The following is a 24,211-nucleotide window of genomic DNA, read 5'->3' on the forward strand; positions in this document are numbered from 1 at the left end:
TAAGTCGCTCGGTCGATCCGAGCAGACACCTCTACTTGATCCTCCCTCCAAGCCATTTGCCTCAGCACGACGATCTGGCCCGACACGTCGCAAAAGACTCCGATTTTCTTACCGATAGACCTTTATCTGTCTACGCCGTTAGCGAGATAGTTTGGAAACATGAACGACCACTTTACTGTACAATACCGCGCCTACGGGCTGCCAATTATACTGATTACCGCTCCATGTCTTTCCTTCATTGCTGGATCGTCTACCATTGCAAAGGCCATGCCCACCTTACGGATTACACGGCAGACTACACGCCACCATGTTCATATCCTTCCCAATTAACGCCGACAACTGTCCCCATTTCTCCAAGTTCACCTTGTGTCGCCTTAATCGACCAAGTCTTGGTGTAGAGTGCTGGGTATGTGTACTCGTAGTGTCGTTGAGAAGAGGAACGATGTCGATGCTGGTGTCTTTCGATGATGTCTTCCACATGGTGACTGATGTTTGAGAGCAAATGCATTCCAAACCAGCAACAAAAGCCAGTTTTATAGCCCAAGCGTTTGTCGCTGACCGTGAGCTTCTGTCATCTCACGCGTGGTCATCGTCTTACCAAAAACTCTGGAAATAGCCGCGCCAAGCATCACCACCAAAGTAAGCTTTCAGCCGTCGCCAACGGGCGCACAGCACCAAATCACCAACCAGTCGTCAAAGATCGCCGCCAATCGTAGCTGACTCTTAGCTGACTCTGAGCTGTCCATCTCACGACAGCGTAGCATACTGCCCCCAATCAACCCAATTCATCGGCAGTCCTATATCCAGATTCGCTTCCAGCGCATCCTCCACAGCCCCCAGATTAAAACTCGGATCAATAGCACCAAACACATCCGCTCCCGAAATCGCATCAATCAGTGAAAAGTCCACGGCCTGCTCCACGCTCGGCACAGCGTTGACCATGCTCGGATTCGTCACGGCCACTGGATTCGTCACAGCCACAGGATTCACCGCCGGCGGCGGTGATTCCCGTGTGAGCGTGTTAGCAGCGCGCTCCATCTCCTTGAGCACCCGCTCGCCCAGCCCTGCCACCACGTTGGCGCTCCAGAAGTAGTCGCCGAATTTGCGGAGCATCTCGCAGTTGCGGCGGAATGCGTGCATGGCGCGCGAGCGGAACATGGGCAGGCGGGAGTGGCGCATCTTGCGGTACTCTACGCTTAGGGCGAGACAGACGGCGTAGGGGACGAAGGGCATGGGGGAGAGGTGGTCGCGCAGGACGGCGCAGGCGATGCGTTCTGCTGCAAGGGAGCGACGGGCGTTGGCGGATGGTGGAGGGAGGGTTGATGCTGCTGTGAGTGTGCCTGGTCGTGGGAGACGACATGATAAGATAATGACGGCGTGATAAAACGTTTCAATCGTCGCTGTAACCATTAGCCAGATACTTAGTTCAGCGGGAGACTTACCAATTAGTGAGCCTGGTACTTTAAGCGCATCGGCATTGACGATCATGGCCTCGAGAACTGGAAGATCGATGTAAGCAATCTTATCCAACCCGCTCGCCTCAGCACTCGGTCCCGGACGATACAGCTCAATGACCTGATCCAACCACTGTACAACACTCAAGAACAGCCTAAAGCACGGCGGTCTCTTCCTAATACACCCATCCAGATTCGCGCCTATATCCCTCTCATGCATAAGACACGGCCTCCCATACACAGCGGCATTAATCCGATCCACCGCCCAAACCGCACAGAACAGCGTTTCCAGCTCCTCACTATTGGGCCCGTCGTATCTCAACAAGTGAAGACCCAGCGTTTGGATGTGGTGAATGGCGCGGCCGCCGAGTTGGGCGGGGAGATCTGCTTCTTCGGAGGAGTTGGGCTGGGTGTAGAGGGATAGGAGGATGAGGGCGCGGATGTGAAGGACTCTGTCTGTTATGATGCTTGTTTCGAGGATTGCGCGGACGGCGGAGGAGACGGATTGCATGAAGTCTTGGCAGGGGAGGAGATCATCGCCTTTGTTCTGGAGATGGAGATACAGCGCCATGCTTGGGTCTGTGGATGCAGCGAGACAGATGAGTTGTCTCAACACCACACTCGTGGGTTCATCGCCTTCTAGCGCAGTCTCCGGTATAATCGGCATGATGGGATGGATCTTTTCCAGATACAGCGCTTTTAGTTTGAGGTAGTCTTGATGTGGCGGAAGACAGGATAGACAATGCTCCTTGACGAACGGTAGTAAAAACTGATCCATTATTGGGGGCGGCCTTGAAGTGATGAATTGACTTGCTTGTCCAGGATTATTCGAAGAAAGCCATATTCCTACATCTCCTTTCTGTGAGGTCTCGCGGACGGATGCTGAACCAGTGGCTTCCATGAACATGCCTTCTGGGTTGAGGTCCCCTACGAAGCGGGAAGATTGATTCGGCGTGCTTCCTGACTCACGCCTTGGAGTTGGCGCAGCAGGACTTGCATTTGCGGTTGAGTTTGCATATTGAAGCGATGAGTCCGGGAGAGCAGTTCTTTGTGTTTGTAAGGGTAGTGATCTGGTGAGTGTCAATTGGGAGAGTGCCCAGAGTAGCAGTGGTGGCCCACTCACGTTGACCGGGATGTCTCATCTTCTTCCACGGGAGGCGAAGTCTCATCGACTGCATCTTCAGCATGAACGCAGCGCCTCTACTCGATCAGCACCCCCACTCTCACTATTCCCGGAGTGTGTCAGTGAGCGCTCACCTTTTTCTTGCGACATGAGGCGCATGCGTGCTGGACCTGTTTGCGCTTCACGGGGAGACCGCCGCGCGAAGGGTCTGAGGCGACGAATTTGACATGTTTTGAGGGAGTGGGCATTATTATGGCATGTGAGTAAGTGCGTCAGTGAGAGGATTGGATGCTTAAAGTTAGTGGATTAAGGTGAAGGACGCGTCGGTGAGGAATGCGAAGGGGATTAGTCAGCTCGGTAAGATTTGGTTGGAGGACAACACCATGAGATGAGTATCACGAGAATATGAATGGGGTGGTTTGTGTAGCGCAAGGAAGAATTGGAATGTATTGTTAGGAGTGTGATGGATATGTTGGAGGATGTGAAATGTGGCTGATCGGTGGGAGGACGTCTGGGACCCGAGAGTCTGGGTAAGCGCCCGGAAGGAGATTGTGATTGAACTGTGATTGCAGTTTGGGAATGGCTTCGATTGTCCTGCCATTTACGGAGGGAGGGATGGATCTTGGCTGTCAGATCGACCGGGTGGCGGATCATCCCGTATCTCAACACCCTCACAACCACTAACCTCGAGCATAATACAAACAGTAAATATCTCGATAATTGCAATTCAATATGCAACAAACATTCAATAAATGCGACACAATATCGTCGCACAACATCAGATCAACATCAACAGATCACCCGTTGCCCCTTCAATCACCCCCGAAAGCTACAGTGGACCCCCCCCAAACAAACAAGCACCGTGAATGCGCAGGCCCAAAAACACGACCGCTGCCACCAAAAAGTATGGCCTGAATTCACGGCCCCATAACAATTCTCCAGTGGCCGTTTTGCGAGACCCTGCATGTTCTGAAAATCATTGGTCCTCGTTCTCTGCGAGGTTACGCGCTAGGCTATAAAGGGGAAAAGGTAAACATTATGCCTGGAGGTCGTGTAAATGATGGCCTGGGGGATGTTTCTGTTATGCTGGAGTTGTATTTTTTAAAGGCGAGGGGTTCGCTGTTTTGTTGATTTGTTATTCATACTTGTTCAGCTCATTGGACTTATTTTGTTCATATTTGTGGTCTTTATGAGTGGTCTTTATGAGTGCTCTTTGTAAACTGCTTGACATCTCATTCAATTGACATACTCACCCACCATGGACGACATTCATCTCCCCATCGCAATAAGACGCTCCCGTCGCAGCAGCATCAAACCAGAACCAGACATACCCTCATCCCCAATGCCCTCCAAAACTCCCAAGCGCTCCTCCCGACGAGTTCGCTTCTCCGACCCAGGCGCCTCTTCATCCGGCTTAACCCCCATGGTCAATCGCTTCACCGTCGCAACACCCAAGCGCCGTCGCCACTCATCCCTGCCTGCCCAAACAACCCCCAGCACAATCCGCTCAAGTCCAGCGCTCCCTGAAAGCGGCGAAGTTACGTTTCTGCCGCTGCGACAAGTCCTCGACGGGCGCGTGCAGCGAAGAATTCGTCGCAATGGCCTGAGCGAGGAGATGAACACAATTCAACAGGAAAAGCGCCGTCGGAACCAAGAAGCAAAAGAGGAGATTGAAAAGTTGAGGAATGAGTTGAAAGCGCGTGATCGCGAGATTTATGAATTGCAGAATGCGACTATCGTCATCGACACAGATCGCATCTGGGATCTTGAGAAGCAGATCCAAGATCTTCAAGATGAGCTGACTAAACGATCAGGCCGCGCTATGGATCAGAGCAGAGGGTACAACTGGACTCTTGCAGCGCGGGAGAAGTTTTCTCAGGATTTCATGGACATGACGCCAGATGAGGATCAGTTTGGGGATGAGACTATGGCTCAGTTCATTTGTAGCACGCCTTCGAGGGCACGTACTTCGTTCATGACGCCGCCTGCTACGAGTCCTACTGTACCTGGGACGCCAATCTTTGAACCGATGGAGACAACGGCCATGGTTGGTGTTCAGGCGTGTCTGCCAGATCCTAAGCAGCTGCAGTTGGAAGAGGAAGTGTCGTCGCTTCAACTGGAGGTGGCAAAGTTGACCGACACTCTTGAATCTTACAAGACCCTCAGCGGACGCCTTTCCGACAAGTTATCAGACTTCACACCCCGGGATCAATCAGGTCTCGAGGCACAGATCGACGCCATGCTCCAAGCAATGTCCGACAGAACATGCGCCCTGCAAACACTCACATCCTCCATCACAAAACTCGGTTTCACTGGTTCTGACGCCAGCGACATGATAACAACTCTCATCACCAACTTCCGCGCCGCCCGACTAGAGCTCGAGTACCTAACCCCCGGCGAAATCACCCTCCCCCTGTCATCCCACGGTGCAGAAGTCTTGGATCTCATGCTCACGCGTTTACGCGACATGGCGAAGCGCGCGAAGGAGGATGAGGATGCTATAGATGAGTATCACGAGATCGAGCTCTCTCTGCGGAAGCAGTTGGATGCAAGAGTCACAGTCATGGATGGGCTCAAAGCAGAGATGGGAAAGGCTGAGAAGCTTATCAGTGATAAGATTGCGAGGATTAGAGAGCTCGAGGTTGCGAATCAGAGGCTTAAGGGTGCTGTGGATGGGTATATCCGCGACATTTCAGAGCTGGAAGATCTTGTTCAGCGAATGGAGCGCGAAGCCCATGACGCCAATGACGAGTATGCTGTGCAACTAGAAGTCAAGCACAAGATCCTCACCCGCAAAGAAGACACCATCGCCTCCCTCGAAAGCAAACTCTCATCCGCGCTCACCCGCTCCACCGATCTTCAAGCCCAAATGCTCACTCTCCAAACGACCAACACACAAACCATCTCAGAACTCAACAAAAAACACGGCTCAGCACTCGCAGCGCGCGATGCAAGCGTTCTCAAGTACCGCAGTGAGATCGACAAGCTAAATGAATCTCTGCGCTCAGCACATGATAAAATCTGCGGTCTGCGCGTTGAAAACGGTGGTTTGAAGAGGCAAGTTGACGAGGAGAGGGTCAAGGCGAAGGAGGTTATTGATGCGATGAAGGAGGAGTTGGAGAGGGTTGTCAAGATGAGTCAGGAGTTTTTGACGCCGAGAAAGGAAGAGTCAGAGGTTGTGAAGGGGCAGGGGGTGAGGAGGGTGAGTAAGAGGTTGAGGGGGAGGGATAGTGGGATGGGGTTGTTGGATGAGGAGGAGGAGGAGTTCTTTTAAGGGACATTCATTGCATTTTCCTTTGTATAGCATATTATTATTTAATTCATATTTATATTCATATTCAAAGTGAGAGTGAGAGTGAGGTTGGCCGTGATGACTTGCCTTTCTGAGTAAGTACCGATTCGATAGCCGACGAATACCGATCTCCACACCAACCAAACCAAACCAATCTAATCAATCACCCTCCTTTTCATTTTTTTTTTTACTCACTCGGAATTACCGTCCGAGTTCGGCCGTTCGAAACCGCTTATCAAGATCCAAATTCATCTCATTAATCTCGCATCCCTTTCACTCCCCAGACCCCAGACTCTCTCACCATCACCCACTAACACATAATATCACACATACCCTCATAATGACAATACTCATCCTCCGTCCCGCCTTCAAACATCCCCTCCGCCACATCCAACGGCGCTTCCAATCCTCACCCCCTAAAAAGGACCCCGTCCCCGTACCCGCCACCGTCGCCCCCCTGCCGTTATGGCAGCGCCTCGGCCCTTTGACAACGGCTGTGCAGGCGTATGCGCGTGCGCAGAATAAGGGTCCGTATAAGACGCAGGTTGCTACTGCGGTGGTGATTTACATCGCGGGGGATTTGAGTGCGCAGTATGTTAGTGGCAATGAGTATGATCCTGTGAGGACATTGAGGAATGCGGTTATTGGGTGTGTTGCTGCTATACCGAATTATAAGTGGTGAGACTTTCTTCTTGGTTTCAGTGAGAGAGTATGGGTGAGGTTAGAGTTTCGTACTGATATTCTGTTCAGGTTCATGTTTCTTTCACATAACTTCAACTACTCCTCCCGTCTTCTCTCCCTCGCCACAAAAGTGACCGTCGGCCAAGTCGTCTTCACGCCAATCTTCAACACATATTTCTTCGGCGCCCAAGCCTTACTGTCAGGCTGTGACATCCCCGGCACAATCGAGCGCGTCAAAGACACCGTGCCAACCAGTATCATTAATTCTTGCAAATTATGGCCCATGGTCACGGCATTCAGTTTCTCGTTTTTGTCGATTGGGTGGCGGCCTTTGTTCCATGGTGTTGTGGCCGTTGGGTGGCAGACGTATCTGAGCTTTTTGAATAGGATGGCTGAGGTTAAGGAGAGGGAGAGGCACGCGAGGGAGGGTAAGATGGAGGTGGGGGAGAGGGTTGGGTATGCTGTTGCTGAGGCTGCTTGATCATTAGCAGATGTTTCTTTTGTTGGCTGGGATAGACTTGGGCTAATAGAATAGATAAAATGGCGTTTGGGTCAAATAGATAAATTTTATATATCGTTCTTTACAGTATCGTCAGACGCATTTCGCTACAAGGCAGACAGTCTCATAAGTACCTCTGTAATAATGTAAAAGGTACGGAACGGACCTGGATCACACGAGATATTCTACCATCTCTTGTTGTTAAGGTCCCTGACCTTAACGAAGAGTCAAAGAACGCGAAATTGTCACGGTTATATACAGATGTCTCATTCCGACTATTACGAGGGCAAACCAAAGCTTTGTTATAGGAACTAAAACTCCTTTCTATTCATAGCAGATAATATGAGTACTTTAATAGTCTCATCTCCAATCTAATGCCAACCCAGGATCATAATGTAGTTGGCGTTTCACCCAGTCCTGAAAGGATTTCATTGCGTTTAGAAACTCCACCAACATTGCATTCACTAATTCCAAACGAGAGCTCTCATCCCCAGACAGAAACGAGGACCAGTCCTTGGCCAATGCAGCGCTCGAAATAAGGTATCGGAGCATCACCCTCATCAGTGTGCTATACACACGGTCCATGACGTTGCAGCCTTGGAGTGCAAGTCCTCCGTCGTGTATTATTTCAATCGCATTGGTAAGAATTGATTGCAAATTCTCAAAAAGAATTTTTCGCCACCCATGAGAATTCCCAAATAAACATCGCATGTACTGCTTGTATATCATCAAGAAGAATATACGTCTTGGATCTTGGCAATGCAGACTCTGAGGTCTACATGACGCTCCTTGAATCCTAAAGACTTCTCGTACCTTTCGTCGCAAGATGATCCGAAAAGCTCGTAATCTTTTGTCGTCATCGAGTGCATGACCTATCTGTTTCATTGCTTGCACCAGTCCGTTGAGTTGTCCACAGACCTGGCGTAACCAGGAGCCATTCTGTTGTAGAAGCCTTTTGAGGCGGAGGAACTGGACATCAGTTCCAGTATCTGTAACAGTGGCAATGTCCAAGAATGCATGAGAAGCTTCTCTGGCGCATCGATGGGCAGTGTTACCCGCGAGGAAAATTCCTTCACCCATCATATTTTCAAGCTCCTGCCAGCGGGCCAAGTGCATGTCATCAGCCCCATGCAGGACAAACGGGTATTCCCCGAAACAAACTATAGGTTTTCCACGAGGAAATCTGCAAATCGAAAGTCTCCCCATGAACCTGAGCAACTCTATCTCAAAACTGAGGAATGAGGGACGAAATACTTCCCAACCTTCTATCAGTAGCTTCTGCTGGGATCTGATTGGCAAGCTTGCTAAGGCCAGTATTGTCCCAAAAGTGTTTTCAACAGCTCTTTTGAAGTGCTCTTGGTTTGTTGGGAGAAAAAGTCGTTCAGCTTCGATTTGTTCATATTCTCTGACCCTGTCCCCAAACGTGGTCGATTCTCCAGAGTTGAGATGATACATTTCAGGGATACCTTGATAAGTTCTGTCCAAAATACTTTGCCAGAGGTTGCGGTCGTGATCAATATCTGAGGAGGGTGCAAATGCCTCTACAGGTTCCTGGGTTTGCTGGCCAGAGTGGAGCTGCTGTAAAAATCTTGCTTTGAAGCCCAATTCAATCTTCATATTCGTGTGTAGACTGTTGTTAAATCCGTCGAAGCTGTCCCGAAATTTCTTTGGGAGACCTCCGCGGAAGGCTTTGAGCTCGTTGGGTAGATTCTTCCAAAAGTTTGCCTCAGAGGGAAGCTGACCCACAGTAATGGAGACATAAATCCATAATGCGAGGCGGACGCGCCGTTCCCGGTCTGAATGATCTGCGACAGAGTCCTTGAATATCTCATCACTGGTATCCTGTAAAGATGATGTCAGTGTCCCAGTATGCAATTTCTTGTGATAATCCTCACCGGTCCTGAAATCTTGGCCGATGAGATGGAAAAACTGTGACCCAGCAAGTACAGAGCGCTATAAGTGAAATTCCTCTGCTCATAAGAGTCCTTGCTAGGATTGTTTGCAGCATTCTGAAGATATCGAAACAGCTGTAGCTCCACGTATCGGGAAAGGAGCCATGAGATATTTGTAGCCAGTCCAAAAGGGGTGCTGCTTCCATCTCCTATGCCGGTATTCATGACCAGATCATCCTCATATGGGTTATCGAGGCATCGGTCATCACAAAACACTGCAATTTCGCGCTGAAGAATGTCAATTTGGCAATTCTCGAAGCCATGTATCGAACTCACTGTCCACTTCAATCGATCATTGCCGACCAGGAGGCATGGAGACCCCGCCGTATGTGCAGGAAAGATTCTCAGTAGTTGCGCTTCTGCCTTCCTCACCATGGACGTTCTAGGCTTTTGGTATCGTCGATCGGGGAAGCAGATATTATATAACCCTTGGAAGGCAAATGTCCTTGTGAAATCGGTTTCTGTTTCAAAAAAGTCATATCCATCTGGCACAGAACTCGAGAGCCATAGGGCTCCTATTGCCCATTCTTCACTTAGGCGTGCTATGAAGAAGGCTTCATCCATTGATGGCTCTGAGATAATCAAATCAGCAATGAGGCGAACCCTTGATGCTCGCGCAATTCGATCTAAAGGCTATACTTATGGCAACTTGAAATATTTGTACTTACTATAGAAGAATGATCCTGCTTCTATTATGTCCAGAAATTGGGCTTTGGTGCATGGGACTTTCCAGAGCCGAGGCTTACGAAGACCCAAACACGCTTTGCATGGGATTCCCCCAGCACACTAAGACGACTTTTGTGAATAACCATCACCTAAGAAGCTGGCCGGGAAATAGTGATGCATTACCGTGATACCATTTCGCCGGCAGCGGATGCAAACTCCATTCTCGCGAGCACGAGCCTGCCCTTCTGCCTGTTCTCTCGTGAGTCGGCCTCGACGTATTGGTCGGCTTGGTCGTGGTAAAGGAACCTGAGCTTGCGTCGGAGGCTCGTTTATATGAATGAACCTCTGGTCCCTAAATCCGGATAACTGGGGCAGTTCGGGCATAAGAGGAGTCATGCCGACTGAATGGACGAAAGACTCAACTAGACATTGAGCTGTTAGCTCACAAAGACGACGATCTTGATCAGTAGATGTATTACCCGAAGGGTTTTCAAACGTGTTGGGGGCCTCTGTAGAGAACTGATAGTTCTCTGATGTCATTGATGTCATTGAGTCAGGACCAACTTGGAATTGCGGAACATAGACTTGATGCTGAGGAGCTTCATGGACAAGGTATAAATTGGTACCCGGGTGGTCGCTACCATGAAACACTTTGCTCGTTAAAATCTGCGTCATGTTAAGATCATCCATAACACATGGAGCTTCAAAGGCTGGCGCATCGAGCATCATGGAATCTGTTTCTGAACAAGCGTCGTGCCTTGTGTAAGTGTGAGGCTCATAAATAGGAGGGCCAAATGCCACAAACCTAGGTGTTCTGATTCCTGTGTAGCCTCTGCAGCCCCATCCAGATCCATGAGACATGAAAAATCGAAATCTGGTGAACCCAGTAGCGACGGGTCAAGACTGTCTAGGTAGTTTGAGTTGTTGGTGTTTTCGACCTGCTGCGAGAAACCAGGGGCCAACTCTGCATCCACGCTCACATCAGGGTGATAAGTGGGTTCGGCGACATGGCGATCTCGATCGTCCGGATCCATAGTGAAATAGGAGTTGAGTGTTCTGCTCGTTGTTATCTGGGATTGTAATTGAGGGCATTGGGCTGTCTCTTATACCGTGAATAGAGAGAGTACTGAGACAAGGCCTTGTCATTGCGACCAATGAGGACTAACATCGGTGGCCCATAGCCCCAGTTGCTGTCAGCTGTGGCGCATCTGCACCCAATGAATGAGAACATCGGTAACTCGAAATATGGGTCTAGGACTAATATCCTTGGTCACCAAAATTGCACTTCATCCGTCTTCACTGATATTCGCATCTTGCACAAGTATTCAGTACTTCCTATGACTATAAATTCCTCGGGCTAGACGAATTTTGACATAAGTGACCAAATCATATAGAGAGACTCCTCACGATGATCTTGGAGAATTTAGATGACATGTGTTAGTAGCTGCCGCCGTCTTGAACATAATAAAGAGGGAACAATACGCTGATTCTTCTTCCGAGAATTCGAATAATAAACAGAGTAAAAATCTTCTGACATCTGTGGGAGGCTTGTTCGCTGGGAAAAATGGGAAGTTGATGAGAGGCTCAAGCAGACGTCGAGGGTCTCAAAGCACTTACCAAGCAAGGAGCGTGACAATCGACGAGAATGGTGAAGAGATCATCAGGCTCAAGAAAGTCATCCAGGTTAAGACGGGGGCTTCTCTCAAGCTCCGGGAGGAGATGAATGAGAAGGCGAAAGAGCTGCGACCTCATATGCATGACGGCCATCTTAAACCTGCCCCTGCTGTTCCTCAGTCTGGACTTCGCTTCCTATGTAACATTCAAAGCGAGATCTTCAGAGGCAACAGTAATGTTTTCGACCTTAACGGTGCAGGTGATTAGAACTCTCCTGTTAATTCCATGTAAGTGCCATCTCATCGACGATACATGATAGCAGCTGACTTTTGTTAGTTGTCATGGATCGTGCAAGTGGAAATCCAACCAGATCTGGGAGATCTTCTCAGTCCCTGACCTCAACAGCCGCTTCATCATCAAGAACGCGGGCAAAAGCTTTGTCCTCTTTCCAAGTGGTAAGTGCACAACTGTACAGCACAGATCAAATTACTTAGAAAGGATGTAGGACACAGAACGAGTGTCCAGTGTGAGAGGAACAAGGACGTCTCGGACCTTGAAGCCCAGTGGGATCTCGGAGGCGCGACCGTTGAACGTCAACGACAACACGCAAGTCCGGTAAGCGGCGTAACATCTTACATATGAAGTACAAGCTAAGTAGGGATTGAGATTCCGCAATGCTAAGGATGGGACGTACCTTAATCTGTCTGGTGGGAGCACTGCTAATCACACGGCTTTCCTGACCTACATCGGCCATGGTGGTGCGAACCAGGCTTTCAAGCTTTGGAAGCACTAGGACTGGTATTGCAGGGACGCAGACCTTTTCTTTCTACTTGGTGCCGTTTATTGAGTTGACTTGTTGGAATTGAACTTATATTCTTTTATGTGTCACTGGATTTGCCTCTCGGTGACTTTTGAGAGGAACCAAGAAATCAAAGATGATTAAACTTTCGTTCTTAGAAGCTCGCTCACATGGCGAATCTTCAGGCTAAAAGTGTGTTGATTTCGACGTTATTGTTTTGGCAAAACAATTCTAACTGCATAGTATAAGGCAATGAATCTGGAGACTCAGAGACGCCATGCAGATGTGATTAAGTGCAGAAGTAAGTCTATCATAATAAATATACAAATGAAGAATTAAAACCACCAACCCTAAGTAAACTTGTTCAGATGGCAAGCCTTGACAGTCGACCCAGCCATGCCAGGAATAGACTTCCCACTCGGCGTCCTCACACTCAAATCATTTCCAGCACAACCACCTCCATTCGCCCAAAGATACGTAAACGGAATAGCATCACCCTTCTTCAACTGAATCTGGTACGAACCTCCCTTCCACAACGCAGAGTTCTGTCCCGTTCGCGTCCCCTGGATAGCCCAGGCACCATAACTCCACGTATACGCTGCATCCTTGACCCAGAGATAACCCCAGTTATCAATGGTATCAGGAACAGAGAACGTATATGTTCCTGTTTCTTTGGCGTAGAAATACGCGTTGAAGAGGAGTGCTGCCTGAGAGGGATCGAAAGTTCCACTGCCGGGGAGGGTGAGAGTGTTGCAGGTGCCGAATTGGAAGGTGTCCGTGTAGCCCGACGACAAAGGGTTTTTGCCTTTGAAGTAATTGGTTGTGAAACCATCGTCGTAGACATTGGCGTTGAAAGGGCAGTTGAATCGTCGGTAGGCAATGTCGTTGTTATCAGCAAAGGTTGTCTCGACGACCCAGGCAGTGACAGTCGAGGTCTTCTTCTCAGTTACAGTTGAGGTAAAGACACTGATTGATGTAGTCGTGATGATCTTGGTACTATTTAGAATTAGATTTGTAATCCGTTAAACAAATAAAAGGGGACGCACTATTCTTCGATGGGAGTAACAACATCTGTAGAAGCCGTGATGAACGTTGTAGGCTCAACTGTCTGAGTGATGGTCGTATGGGTCGTAGGTTCCTCAAGATCAAGACAGGAGCAGATATCAGAGGTTTGAGCCTCAGTCCAGTCAGAAGGTATCGCCTCAGGGACCTCAATCTCGTCCTGGCCGCGCTTCTCTGGATGCGGACTGCCTCGGTCGATGGTAGGAACAGGGGAAACGTAGGAGTATGCGGTGTCAAGGCATGTAATTGTTTCGACCGATCGTGTCGACGTAACCGTAGCCTCTGACCACTATAAAAATATTAGCACACGCTATCCCAGCATGGTCAGTGGAACTTACCTCGGTATTGGTCTTGAACTCTGTCAAGATTGCAGTTACACCGTCGTAGTTAGTCTCGATGTGCGTGAGAGCGTCGGCGGTGATGGTGGCGACATCGACTTGGTACACGTTTGTGGGATCAGTTGTTGCATACTCAGTGCTGCGAGATGTAATTAGTGAACGTTCTAAGTTTGCCGAGGGAAAGAACTTACATTGTATGCGTGGTCATGGAAAGGTAGCTGACACAGAAGGGAGAGGCAACTGGGTCAAAGGCCAGCATTGAGATGACATCTGCATTTTCATAACAGAACTCAGATGTAGACGTCGGGGCAGAGGTTGTAGACTCGGTGGTTGTACCCTCGGTGGTGGCATGCTGAGTTGTTGAAGGGTCAGTGGTGGCATCACTGGTGGGTTCAGTAGTATCGGTTGTTGGCTGAGTGGAAGATCCAGTTGTGTCTTCGGTCGTTGGGAGCGTCGTAGTCGTACCAGTTGTAGGCTGATCGGAGGATTCGGTAGCAGGGTCAATTGTGGCCTGCCCAGACAGCTCAGTCGTAGTAGTACCAGTTGCAGCAGCATCAATGGTACCATCGGTAGTTGGCGCGGTAGTCGGCTCAGTCGTTAGATCCACGTCAGTAGTACCAGTCGTGGTACCCCCGGAGGTCATGGTCCCAGTGACAGCAGTACCTGTAGAAAGCCCAAGGGTTTCTGAACCACTGGTTGAGACCAAAGCATCACTGCTTTGAGAGCCAGTTTCGGAAGTAGAAAGACCATCGGAAACAGATCCGGAGCTGGACAGCAACGTAGCCAAAGTGGTGGAATCCTCGGACGTAACGGTCTCAGAGCCGATAGGCACAGATGAAGTGGCCTCCTCTGTACCAGAAGACGCAGAAGTGGCAGTAAGTGTCGTATATGAGACCTCAACCGAAGCAGTCGAAGACGGAATGCCGGTGACGGCAGACGAAGAAATAGATGCCCGGGAACTCACAGGCTTGCATGGTCCAGCGTAGGCTGTAGCAACGGCAGCTGCAGCCAGAAATACCTTGTGAAACAACATCGCAAAATGAATGACAGGTAAACGAGTGACTGCGCGAAAAAGAGTAGAAATCGCGACGAAGATTCACAAGTCAACACGGAGAGATACCTCCTTTTATCCATCCTGTCTAGATCCTTTACGCCCTGACGCTATTTCCGAGTGGCAGGCCTCTCAGTTGTTTACTTTTCTTCTGTATAAGGTTGTTTGTTGGTGGCTTCTCTGTTTATCTAAGTAGGACGGCTGAAAAGTCTATGGTGTTTGAACTATTGGCAATATTGTTGGAAACATCGTGTGTTGTTGGCGGGATGGCCTCAGTACCTGCGTTAGTGCGACCAGGGGTTAGGGGATAGGGACCTTGTTGATCAAACATTCATCATGCTACGGGTGTATGCTGGGGCCTGTTAGGGGTGGGCGAGTGGCCCTGATGGGCTGAGATTTGCAAGACCCGCCTTTGGTGACATTTTGACCAGGGCTGTTAACTTTAAAGACTATAAAGCTTGAGGTTAAGGTATACCTTTATAGTCCTTTATAGTACTATATAGAGTTCAATACGTAAAACTAAGCCAAGACTAAGTATAAAAGTATTCAAGTAATATTAGTTATATGTTATATATAACGTAAATTAGAATAATATTAAAATTATATATTTAATATAAATTAAAAGCTATATATAAACCTAATATAATAATAAAAGTTATTTATTTAAGCCTTATAACTCATTACATATTCTTGAAAGTTCATTTAAAAGCTATAAAAGGTAGGCTAGTAATATAGTATTTTCTTTTCTATATTAGTAACTAGACACACAGTGTTTAACGCTAGCCTCGCACCGTACGGTCTCATTGAGGTTCCACTCAACGTCCACCAACAACCTTATTATTACAAGGACTTCAATGACTTGTTGCACTAACCATTCTCGTGTTGACCGCCTGGCTCAGTGCCATTCTGTCCGAATCTTCATTTCTCCTTTTCCAATGTATAGACTTCACACAAAGCAAAGGCAATTCCTTCATCTAGTTGAATTTCACAAGGCGCCGTTTTTGATCACTTGTCTGCTGCTGGAGTTTTGGTGACTACTCATTTATGATCGTCAGCCCCATTTAAGTGATGAGTTCTGCTCGTTCAGCTCTCGTTCAGCTACCAGGGAACCCTGGGATAGTTTCCAGTAGTTAGTGGAGCTTCAAGGATTCAATAACGAACCTGATCTCTGAACCAAAACAGTGATTGACGACTGCATTTCCTGGCGCTTCGCCCACAGAAGCAAGTGCAAATTGTCCCAGTAAGCGACGCGGATCAAGTATCGATTTGCCGGGAAGGACCTTGCATTCAGTAGGGAGGAGTTTCATCAGGCGAGAGATGATGAGAAAGGGGAGCATAAAAGCCCCATCAGTTCGCTTACTTGAACCAATCAGAGCTCAAAATCGGAACCGACAACCAACAGCAACCAACAAAAGTCAGTGCAAATAAACAGGACCGGTCCAGAACTCACCCGCTCAAGCTCAGCCAGCCACAAAAAAGTGTACATCATGCATGAATCTCGCCTACGCCGTAATTAGAGGACAACAAGCTGCTGCTGAGAAAGTAATACGCAGGCAGAGTTGGGAAATTGCTCAGACGCAAGCTGTTAATTTATAGAAATTAAAAAGCCTGATAGACTCAAGTGAACCGCTTTGAGCAGATTACAAAGCTAAAGGACTTATTGTGCTATAGTTCCTCAAAACTCGACATAATCTGATCCTTTACTAGTCGGGAGCATCTCTACTGACCCAACCGACTGGGCCTAGGACACTCTAACTGAGTCAAGTTGAGAAAAGAGAAGACAAACGTAAATAAGTAATACTAGAAGGCCCACGGATGGCCACCGTCCCCTTTTGCCCGTCAAGAGAGTACTCTGGCTTACTTTACGAATTTTGTTCAGCTCTCGGCCAGTACCTTAGATCAAAACAGTGGACTGTCCTGAATTTCGTCTTTGACAGAATCCCCCCCGGTTCTTTTATGGTTTCAACAGGCATATCCAGTAACTAAGCAATAACTCCAGAGTTATCTGCCGATGTGCTGAAGTATGTACTCTTCGATGTTGAGGTTTGGCTTGCAGAACTGCCACTAATTCGTCTCAACCTGCCAATGATTCTCCTGTGCGAGATCATCATGCATACTACGAGTTGCACCAGGATTTTTATCTAGTTATTTTTAATTATCATCACATTTAAATCGCAGGCTATAAGCATGATTCATCACAAGATGTTCCAAGCATAAACTGCTGGATTACCTAACAGACCATCCGTCGTTGAAACATTCGCCCCAGTGGCGTCCAACCCTCCGGTAAGCGACGGAGATCATCCCCAAATCACAACCCAGGGAGAAGAAAAAATCTGGCTTTCAATTGCGGTGCCAGAATAAGCTGGTCTAAAAGCTGGTTTAAAAGGGACTGAGTTTACCTAATTCTTTTCATCACTTAGATCAGAAGGCCTAAGTTTTCTTCCCTCCGCTCACCACAGATCCAGAGCCCCGAATCAATCGGGATCAGGCGCGACATAGCCCAATCGCAATAGCCATCATCCCAAATTTGTCGGGAGTCAAGAAATGGCTGATCGAGCTGAAAAAGTAAGAGGCTGTATCGGGATAAGCAGCGCTTGGCTGTACTACCAGAATAAGCTTAAAATAAAGAAATGGCGTTACCTAGACTGGTCGATTCAGCCTCATGCATGCCATTGAGTTTGCCCTTGGGGACAGCTGGGTTAATATCCTTGTTCCTACCCCCGATGCATGAATTCCCTGTCGATTTTACATTGAAGTTTCTGTGGGATTGAAAGGAAAGGTTGTTATCATGGCTGAGTATAGTCAAGTCCACCAGGGCGTCTACGAGATGAGATCAGATGGGTTTTCAACGTATCATCAAACTTCAAATCCCAATGATCCGTCTAGCTACGGTTACTACCCCACCGGTAAACCTGCGTCGTTTCCAACGAACACCGAGTTCGAAGACCGCCAACGCCTCATACACCAAAATGCCCCGACAGGCTTCCAACGACCAGTACAGCGCCAGCCTTTGCGAAGAAGACTCGGCAAAACGGGAATGACCATCATTATCCTCGGAACAATCGTAATTATCGCCTCCTGCGCTCTCCTCGTCTATCTCTGGCAAGGCGCCGAGAAAGCGCGCAACAGACAGCCCCGAGGCAAAGAATGGGACAGAATCATCTTTGACGACTACGCAGCGCAAGTTGCAACACTTTGCTCTGCTGCAATCAGAGTGTCGATGGATCTCCAGACTTGCCTCGCTGCTGCGTCAATGGCAGCCATTGTCCTTGAAACCGCCGGTTGCCGACTCTCTGATCTGGCGCGATTGTCAATCTCCAGAGCCTCTAGTTGTGATGCAAGCCCTTGGGATATCTTCCTCATCACAAAAGGCAATAGGAAGACCTTGTTCCACTGCATGGTCCTACTCTTTAGTTTCATGCTGAGTCTTGCCATGACTTTCACGTCGACGATCTTGCTTTTCGACTTTAAGGCGCTTCCAATCGCCGCACCCATTGTCTCACAGTCAATCTATGTTGGGTTTGATATATCCAAGGACACAGCTGTGTTCTCTGGTGTATCTTACTGGCAGTCCAAACCGTCAGCACATTGGCGATTTGCAGAGACGCGGCCTTCGAGCCAGAAACTTGCGCCTAAGGATGTGGCAGACACTGGAGACGTTTATCGAGCCATGATACCAATGGCTAATGTTGATAATCGAACTTCACTAGAATATTACTCTGGGCCTACGATTGTCAGTAACATGAGGACAGCATGTGTAGCACCAACCTTCAATAATGCTACATTCGAGTATATATACACTGGAAGTAATGCTACAGAAGGTCTTTATCTCCAGGCAGAGTTCAACAGCTCGACTGGCTGGGAGTCAGGGCCCAGCATAAACGGTTCTTATCCAGCGACGCTCTCGTGCCGTATCAACAACGAATGGGACCAAGCGAATTCGACGTCCTGGCCAATATCGTTCTGCAGTTTCAACATGAAAGAACTAGCACCCAAGAACAACAGTTTCACGAATCCCCTTTCTCGTCATCCATACAACTTTCATCCCGTACTTCTCCTCAACGCGAGCGATAGTCTGATTCAGTTGAGACCCATGTATGACATGGCTACAAACACGTGGTCGAACGTGACAATTCCGGGGGATATGCAAATGGCAAAGTCAACGAGCAAAGGTCCATGGACGACAGCGACGAATAAGAACGGCACTCAAATCTTCCAAGCGAGTGTGTGCTTCCTCACTCAGAACACACCACTTCTATACAACGTCACCATGACAGGTAGAGCAATACCATCCGAACCAACGTCGATTGCAAAGTGGAAAACACTACAGGGCAAGAACGGAACCCAATTTCTCAAACAGCTCGGCATAGGCGTATCTCCCTCAGATACTGAAGCAAGAGGCATTCTAGATCTGAAAGTGCTCTCGGGGCCAGCTTCTATGGCGGATACAGGCGTTGCTGACTGGGATGAATGGGTCTACCAAATGATCCACTCCAGTCTTTTCGACTACAGTATTTCCGGCGGATGGACCTTCAACAACGATGCTCTGCAAGGGTGGTTTGATACATTAGCGAATTGGCCGGCGCACCCAGAGCATTCGCATCTCTTCCAGAGTGTTCTCCAAGAAACGGATGATCCAGCACGAGCAGTCCAGGAGTTGTTCTTTCGATTCTACCAAATGATCTTCCACGATATCCTACCCTACTTTACTCAACAACAAACCGTATCTACGATAAACGTGAAACATGTTATCATTCCGAATCAATGGACGGGCTTAATAATTATTCTGTCCGGTGTTATCCTCCACTTGGTTCTTACGCTGATAACTATTATCATGTTTATGGCTTCAACGAAGAGCTCTATCCTTGGGAATGCATGGCATGCTGTGTCGCAGATCGTTTCGCCAGAGACGAGTGTTGTGGTGGAGACTGTGGCGAGTAGTGGGATGAGGGATGTTGATGTTGCGAAGTGGGCGGAGTCGACGGGTTCTGATGAACGTATGTATGGGTTATCGACATGTGCTGATAACAAGGTTCGTAGACGGTAGAGAATATTCTGTGAAGTTGCATATATCACCAAGAACAGAGAAGCATGTTTGTTTAAGTGTTGTGAAGATCAAATGAATTGCGAGCTAAATGTGCTTTGGCAATCCGTAGTCAGACCTGCCTTGGCTCCCTGTGAGCTACACTAACGGGGGGGGAGGGGTACAAAAGAGAGCTTAGGGCCTTGATCCTAAATAATGAAAAGACCTAGGTAATCTAGTGTAAGTTTAGGATAGACTTTACTGAGTTTAGTTCATACCTTATGCCAAGGCTTGATGTTTCTTACCCCCTGAAGACGAACTACTTAAAACTCCTTCCATGAAACCCAGGAAGAATCTGCTGCCCTTCCAGTTCATCATACGTGATTCCCCTCTTCTGCGACTGCTGCCAAGTCTGCTTCAACGTCGTAAACTCTCCCATCGTCGGGACGCGATGATTTCCCCTCTCAAACTCATTCTGCGTGTAACCCTCTCGCTTCAAAAGAGGTGAGTCAATTGTATTGAGAACAAGGTCGTTCTCTGCGCGCGAGAAGTACAAGAGACCTAGACGGTCTACGTTGCGCTGATCCTTTGGAGGGACAGATACCTGATTTGTTAGTTTGTGAAACAAAGTGAAGGGGTTGACTTACCCGATGGATGGTAGACTGAACATAACCCCCCGTAAGAAAACTCAACGCATCGCACGCATTAACCGTCAAACTTCCATCAAGAGGCTTGGCCCACTTCCAATCGCCAGTTTTGTGATCTTTGATCTGAAGACCGGCTACAGGTTGACGGAAGAGAAGAGTGTATGAGCCAAGATCAGTATGGCCGCGAGACCAAAGACCATCTTCAAGCTTTTCAATCTCCTCGGGGGAGAATTTCCCGTATTTCATGTAGCGGAGGTGGGATTCGTTGTGGGTTCCCCACTTGTGTAGGTTGACGAGATGGTCTTCGGGGATTTGGAGGGCGAGAGCTGTGAGGTGGTAAAGAGGGTCGAGGACTTTCTCATGCAGGTCCTGTATCCAGGGTCAGTAGAGTTCTGGTAAATGACTCATGACTGAGGCATGATAGCTAGGAAGAAAAAGCCAGGTGGAAAGTAAATTCGATCTGTGAAAAAGAGTGTTGGAGGAATTTACCTTTGCAAATGAGGTGATTTCATCAATGTGATCCTTCAACAGCTTCGGAACAGGCTGCGTAATCTTTCCATTATCCGCTGCAACAAGTCAGTACCACAATCTATTGGATCTAAAGATCAACTTACTGGCCATGTTCCAAACCTCAGTCTTCTCCTTCACACCACCCGACAAAATCCTTCGTCCACCTGGTCTGTACCCATTATACTCTCCCGCATCAAGATCAGGAACATACTTGAGCTTCTCTTCAATGGGGAGGTTGTAAAATGCATTGCCAAGAGCGAATTGTCTGTCAATGGAAGATTGGGGAATGTCGAACTTGGTTACGTAAAAGAAACCCTTGGTGCGGATTGCTTCGATGAGAGTTTGGGCGAGTTCGGCGTTGCCTTCGGGGGTACCGTATTTAGAGAGGTCTATGTTTGCCACTGGAAGAGTTAGATATAGATGGGGAAGAGGGGTGAGGGGAATTACAGTCTGCCCAGTCCAGATCTTCCTTTGTCTCAGGGACGTAGGAGTATTGGGGGATTTCTGAGATTGCTGAAGGCATCTTGTTCTATATCGACGAAGCACACGGTGATTATGGTTTGAATTACAGAGTTTGAAGAAGGATAGTTAACTAGATATATATGCGCGACATTCATATGCTGACATATCAATGGAGATAACGATGTCGTGATTGACTTCTCCGCATGAGATGCCACGCTGTGGAGGGGAAGATGTTTTCCGATGTTGATCAACTGCTTGCTCAATCTTGATAACAATGGCGCAATCCGATCCTTGGGGCTTAGTCAGGATAACGACTTCAGCAACGCTATCTTGAGGCCTTCAATTGCTTTAGCTGATTGAAGACTTAGTTTAACTCTCTTGATACTTGAAACTTCTTCTCTCACAACCCGAAAAAAGTCATAGTTTTCGTCCCTTTGAATACCAGCGAGCGATTATTGCCCCCCCATGGCTCTCGGTTACCTAACCGGCTTCTGTTTTTCGAGTTCGTCTCTAGATCTATGATACTGGCAGCTAGTTGACAGCGCCTGTAGTCAACAGACATGACGAATTCCTACTGATTGATTGGATCATTGAAATGTGTCGAAAGATCGATTGAAGATGCCCTGTGCCGCATTCAGCTTGGTTGGAATGAGGTAGTGCAGGGATATGACAGGTGGGGGTCCATCAAAGTCACATCAGACCACTAAAGCTCGCAACTTCAAGCCAACATCATCAACTTCATTTGAAATTCACTAAATGGCCACATTAGCTTGTCAGCTACGACAAAAGTCATGGAGACGAGACGAGTTTCTCATCTCGACTGATCCCTCGCTGATCCCAGTCAAAGAAGTCATCAAAGTCTTTACTTCCAAAGAATTCTACTGGGCAAAGCCTCTCCCAGAAGATGCGACCCGAGAAATGCTCGACAATGGCCTCAGCTTCGGTCTCTACGACACAGATACAGACTCACCACCCCCATCTCCTGGCAACCCTATCAAGAAAAAGCCTTCTGGCCCCAAGTTCATCGGCTTCGCGCGCTGCGTCACCGACTTCACAACGGTCCTCTACATAACCGACGTCTGGGTCACCCCCGCCTATCGCAGCGAAGGACTAGGCACATGGCTCATGGAATGCGTAAATGAAGTTGCCGAGTCAATGCCTCATTTGAGGAAGAGTATGCTTGCGACGGGCGATTGGGAAAAGAGCGTTCCGTTTTATGAGAGGGTAATGGGGATGAAGGTTACGGAGGGGACGAGAGGGGAGACACGGGCGATTATGGAGAAGAGAGGAAGGGGAAATCCGAGATATGAGGAAGAGAAGGGGGGGAAGAAAGAAGAATAGAGATGAATATTTGTTTCTAGGTAGCTTTATATGGTGATCATTACATTTAACTTCTCGTTAGATCATGTCATGAAGTCACGGTTATAGGGGATGTTATTGCCCGAGGTTGAGTGGCCAACAGAAAATGCGGGGTCAGTCGTTACCCTCACATCATACATCATCAACCACCAAATTCAACATCTCAATTCACAGTCAATCTGTCATCATAAACACGAATAAATCATAAACTCGTCCAAAATGCCCTTCCCAAAGCTCCCCCCCCGAGCCGCCTACATCAAACTTTCAAACCCCACCAAGCGCAACGCCCTTAGCATCCCCGTGCTCAGAGACCTCAAGTCCCAGCTCGACAGCGCCCTCGCGTTACGACCTACCAGTCGCATGGGCATGCTCCCCAAATTCAGCCAGCAGGCTCTCAATGAACTAGAATGGGCATTAAAAGGCCCAAAGTCGAAGCACTGGGAGCGTTGGGGCTGGCTCGTCAGCGCATCTGAGTGGAAGAAACAACGTGCCGGCGCACCTGATGTTCTGGTACTTCGAAGCGAAGGACCTGTATTCTCATCGGGCCATGACCTCAAAGAACTTTCCGAGATGAGTCGGGATGATGTCAGGACTCTGTTTGAACTTTGCGCTGATGTCATGAAAACTATTCGGAGGAGCCCTGTGCCGGTTGTTTGTCCGATCCAAGGCATTGCGACAGCTGCTGGGTTCCAACTTGCCATGAGCACCGACTTCCCGATTGCTCTACCAGATACTCAATTTGCTCTCCCAGGAGCAAAGATCGGATTGCCGTGCACTAGTCCCTCAACCGCAGTTTCACGACGTTTGCCCGCCGCGACGACATATCGACTCCTCGCCACAGCAGAGCCAATCAAGGCATCGGACCACCCAGATGTTATCGATGTTGTCAAAGTATCACCGGGGCAAGATCCCGAAGAGGCTTTCGAGAAACGTGTGTTAGATGTGGTTGAACGGCTGCTTTCTATGTCGCCTCAACAGCAAGCGGTAGGAAAATGGGCGTACTGGACGCAGTTTGAATTTGGAAAATCGAATGGTGATGGATACGAGCAGGCTTCTCTATGGGCGGCTAGGGTCATGGCTTTGCATGCGAGGAGTGAGGATGCGAAGGAGGGTATTGCCGCATTTTTGGAGAAGAGGGAGCCTGTTTGGATAAGCAGTGCCGAAGTTGAGGAGACAGCGGCTGATGTTGATACACCTGAGACTGGTGCTCCTGTGACTGAGGCTGATGCCGCGGTGGATGTTGATGCTCCTCCGACTGAAGTCGCTAATCCTGTTACGGAGGATGCAACTTCTTCTGAAGCTACTGCTACTGAGGCTGGTGAATCTATAGCCGAGAGCCAGAAGCCCGAGACCGATGTTGATGATCCTACTACGACAGATCGTAGCTAGACCTTTGACTAAAAGCCTGAATTCGTCACATGCGACCCAAACTGGCATCAATTGCAGGACCGGTGGTCACAACACACGCAAGGCATTTACAATTACAGTAATAAAAAAAGTGCTGACCGTTTTTCATAAATCGTGTTAGGTGTAAGATTATGAACTTCATCAAGAACGAGACTTTGTGCATGTCTCACAGTTTTGTGCCCAACCTGACTTGCGAGGCTGACTCGCGCATGAACCAATAGGGATGACATTCGAGGCCGGAAAGTGCAGCCAATCACCTTTTGACATGACAG

General features: G+C 48.4%; 10 protein-coding genes across 10 annotated transcripts; 6 read left to right on the forward strand and 4 right to left on the reverse strand.

Moving 5' to 3' along the window:
• Window positions 1–747: 747 nt before the first annotated feature.
• FPRO_11215 (uncharacterized protein) lies at window positions 748–2,825 on the reverse strand (the record flags this gene model as incomplete). The annotated part of the gene is made up of 4 exons (XM_031232264.1): window positions 748–1,400; window positions 1,443–2,524; window positions 2,578–2,654; window positions 2,712–2,825. 4 exons carry the CDS (start codon window positions 2,823–2,825, stop codon window positions 748–750), a joined length of 1,926 nt encoding a protein of 641 aa, XP_031082218.1.
• A 1,010-nt stretch (window positions 2,826–3,835) lies between these two features.
• On the forward strand, window positions 3,836–5,851 carry FPRO_11216 (uncharacterized protein; the record flags this gene model as incomplete). Its single annotated transcript, XM_031232265.1, has 1 exon — window positions 3,836–5,851. One exon carries the CDS (start codon window positions 3,836–3,838, stop codon window positions 5,849–5,851), a length of 2,016 nt encoding a protein of 671 aa, XP_031082219.1.
• A 358-nt stretch (window positions 5,852–6,209) lies between these two features.
• Window positions 6,210–7,031, forward strand: FPRO_11217 (uncharacterized protein; the record flags this gene model as incomplete). Its single annotated transcript, XM_031232266.1, has 2 exons — window positions 6,210–6,547; window positions 6,620–7,031. 2 exons carry the CDS (start codon window positions 6,210–6,212, stop codon window positions 7,029–7,031), a joined length of 750 nt encoding a protein of 249 aa, XP_031082220.1.
• A 746-nt stretch (window positions 7,032–7,777) lies between these two features.
• On the reverse strand, window positions 7,778–10,701 carry FPRO_11218 (uncharacterized protein; the record flags this gene model as incomplete). The annotated part of the gene is made up of 7 exons (XM_031232267.1): window positions 7,778–7,921; window positions 7,968–8,891; window positions 8,945–9,229; window positions 9,278–9,573; window positions 9,859–10,089; window positions 10,147–10,401; window positions 10,473–10,701. The coding sequence occupies 7 exons, from the start codon at window positions 10,699–10,701 to the stop codon at window positions 7,778–7,780; spliced, it is 2,364 nt and encodes a 787-aa protein (XP_031082221.1).
• A 541-nt stretch (window positions 10,702–11,242) lies between these two features.
• On the forward strand, window positions 11,243–12,074 carry FPRO_11219 (uncharacterized protein; the record flags this gene model as incomplete). Its single annotated transcript, XM_031232268.1, has 4 exons — window positions 11,243–11,540; window positions 11,618–11,736; window positions 11,787–11,896; window positions 11,948–12,074. 4 exons carry the CDS (start codon window positions 11,243–11,245, stop codon window positions 12,072–12,074), a joined length of 654 nt encoding a protein of 217 aa, XP_031082222.1.
• A 356-nt stretch (window positions 12,075–12,430) lies between these two features.
• Window positions 12,431–14,513, reverse strand: FPRO_11220 (uncharacterized protein; the record flags this gene model as incomplete). Its single annotated transcript, XM_031232269.1, has 4 exons — window positions 12,431–13,076; window positions 13,127–13,431; window positions 13,481–13,619; window positions 13,672–14,513. The coding sequence occupies 4 exons, from the start codon at window positions 14,511–14,513 to the stop codon at window positions 12,431–12,433; spliced, it is 1,932 nt and encodes a 643-aa protein (XP_031082223.1).
• Window positions 14,514–17,319: 2,806 nt separating this feature from the next.
• On the forward strand, window positions 17,320–19,578 carry FPRO_11221 (uncharacterized protein; the record flags this gene model as incomplete). The annotated part of the gene is made up of 1 exon (XM_031232270.1): window positions 17,320–19,578. One exon carries the CDS (start codon window positions 17,320–17,322, stop codon window positions 19,576–19,578), a length of 2,259 nt encoding a protein of 752 aa, XP_031082224.1.
• Window positions 19,579–19,873: 295 nt separating this feature from the next.
• On the reverse strand, window positions 19,874–21,234 carry FPRO_11222 (uncharacterized protein; the record flags this gene model as incomplete). The annotated part of the gene is made up of 5 exons (XM_031232271.1): window positions 19,874–20,158; window positions 20,202–20,570; window positions 20,691–20,767; window positions 20,816–21,112; window positions 21,159–21,234. The coding sequence occupies 5 exons, from the start codon at window positions 21,232–21,234 to the stop codon at window positions 19,874–19,876; spliced, it is 1,104 nt and encodes a 367-aa protein (XP_031082225.1).
• Window positions 21,235–21,929: 695 nt separating this feature from the next.
• Window positions 21,930–22,514, forward strand: FPRO_11223 (uncharacterized protein; the record flags this gene model as incomplete). The annotated part of the gene is made up of 1 exon (XM_031232273.1): window positions 21,930–22,514. The coding sequence occupies one exon, from the start codon at window positions 21,930–21,932 to the stop codon at window positions 22,512–22,514; it is 585 nt and encodes a 194-aa protein (XP_031082226.1).
• A 237-nt stretch (window positions 22,515–22,751) lies between these two features.
• Window positions 22,752–23,921, forward strand: FPRO_11224 (uncharacterized protein; the record flags this gene model as incomplete). Its single annotated transcript, XM_031232274.1, has 1 exon — window positions 22,752–23,921. One exon carries the CDS (start codon window positions 22,752–22,754, stop codon window positions 23,919–23,921), a length of 1,170 nt encoding a protein of 389 aa, XP_031082227.1.
• Window positions 23,922–24,211: the final 290 nt, after the last annotated feature.

Source organism: Fusarium proliferatum, assembly GCF_900067095.1.
Source record: "Fusarium proliferatum ET1 genome assembly, contig: FPRO_scaffold005, whole genome shotgun sequence".
NCBI classification, from domain to species: Eukaryota; Fungi; Ascomycota; class Sordariomycetes; order Hypocreales; family Nectriaceae; genus Fusarium; species Fusarium proliferatum.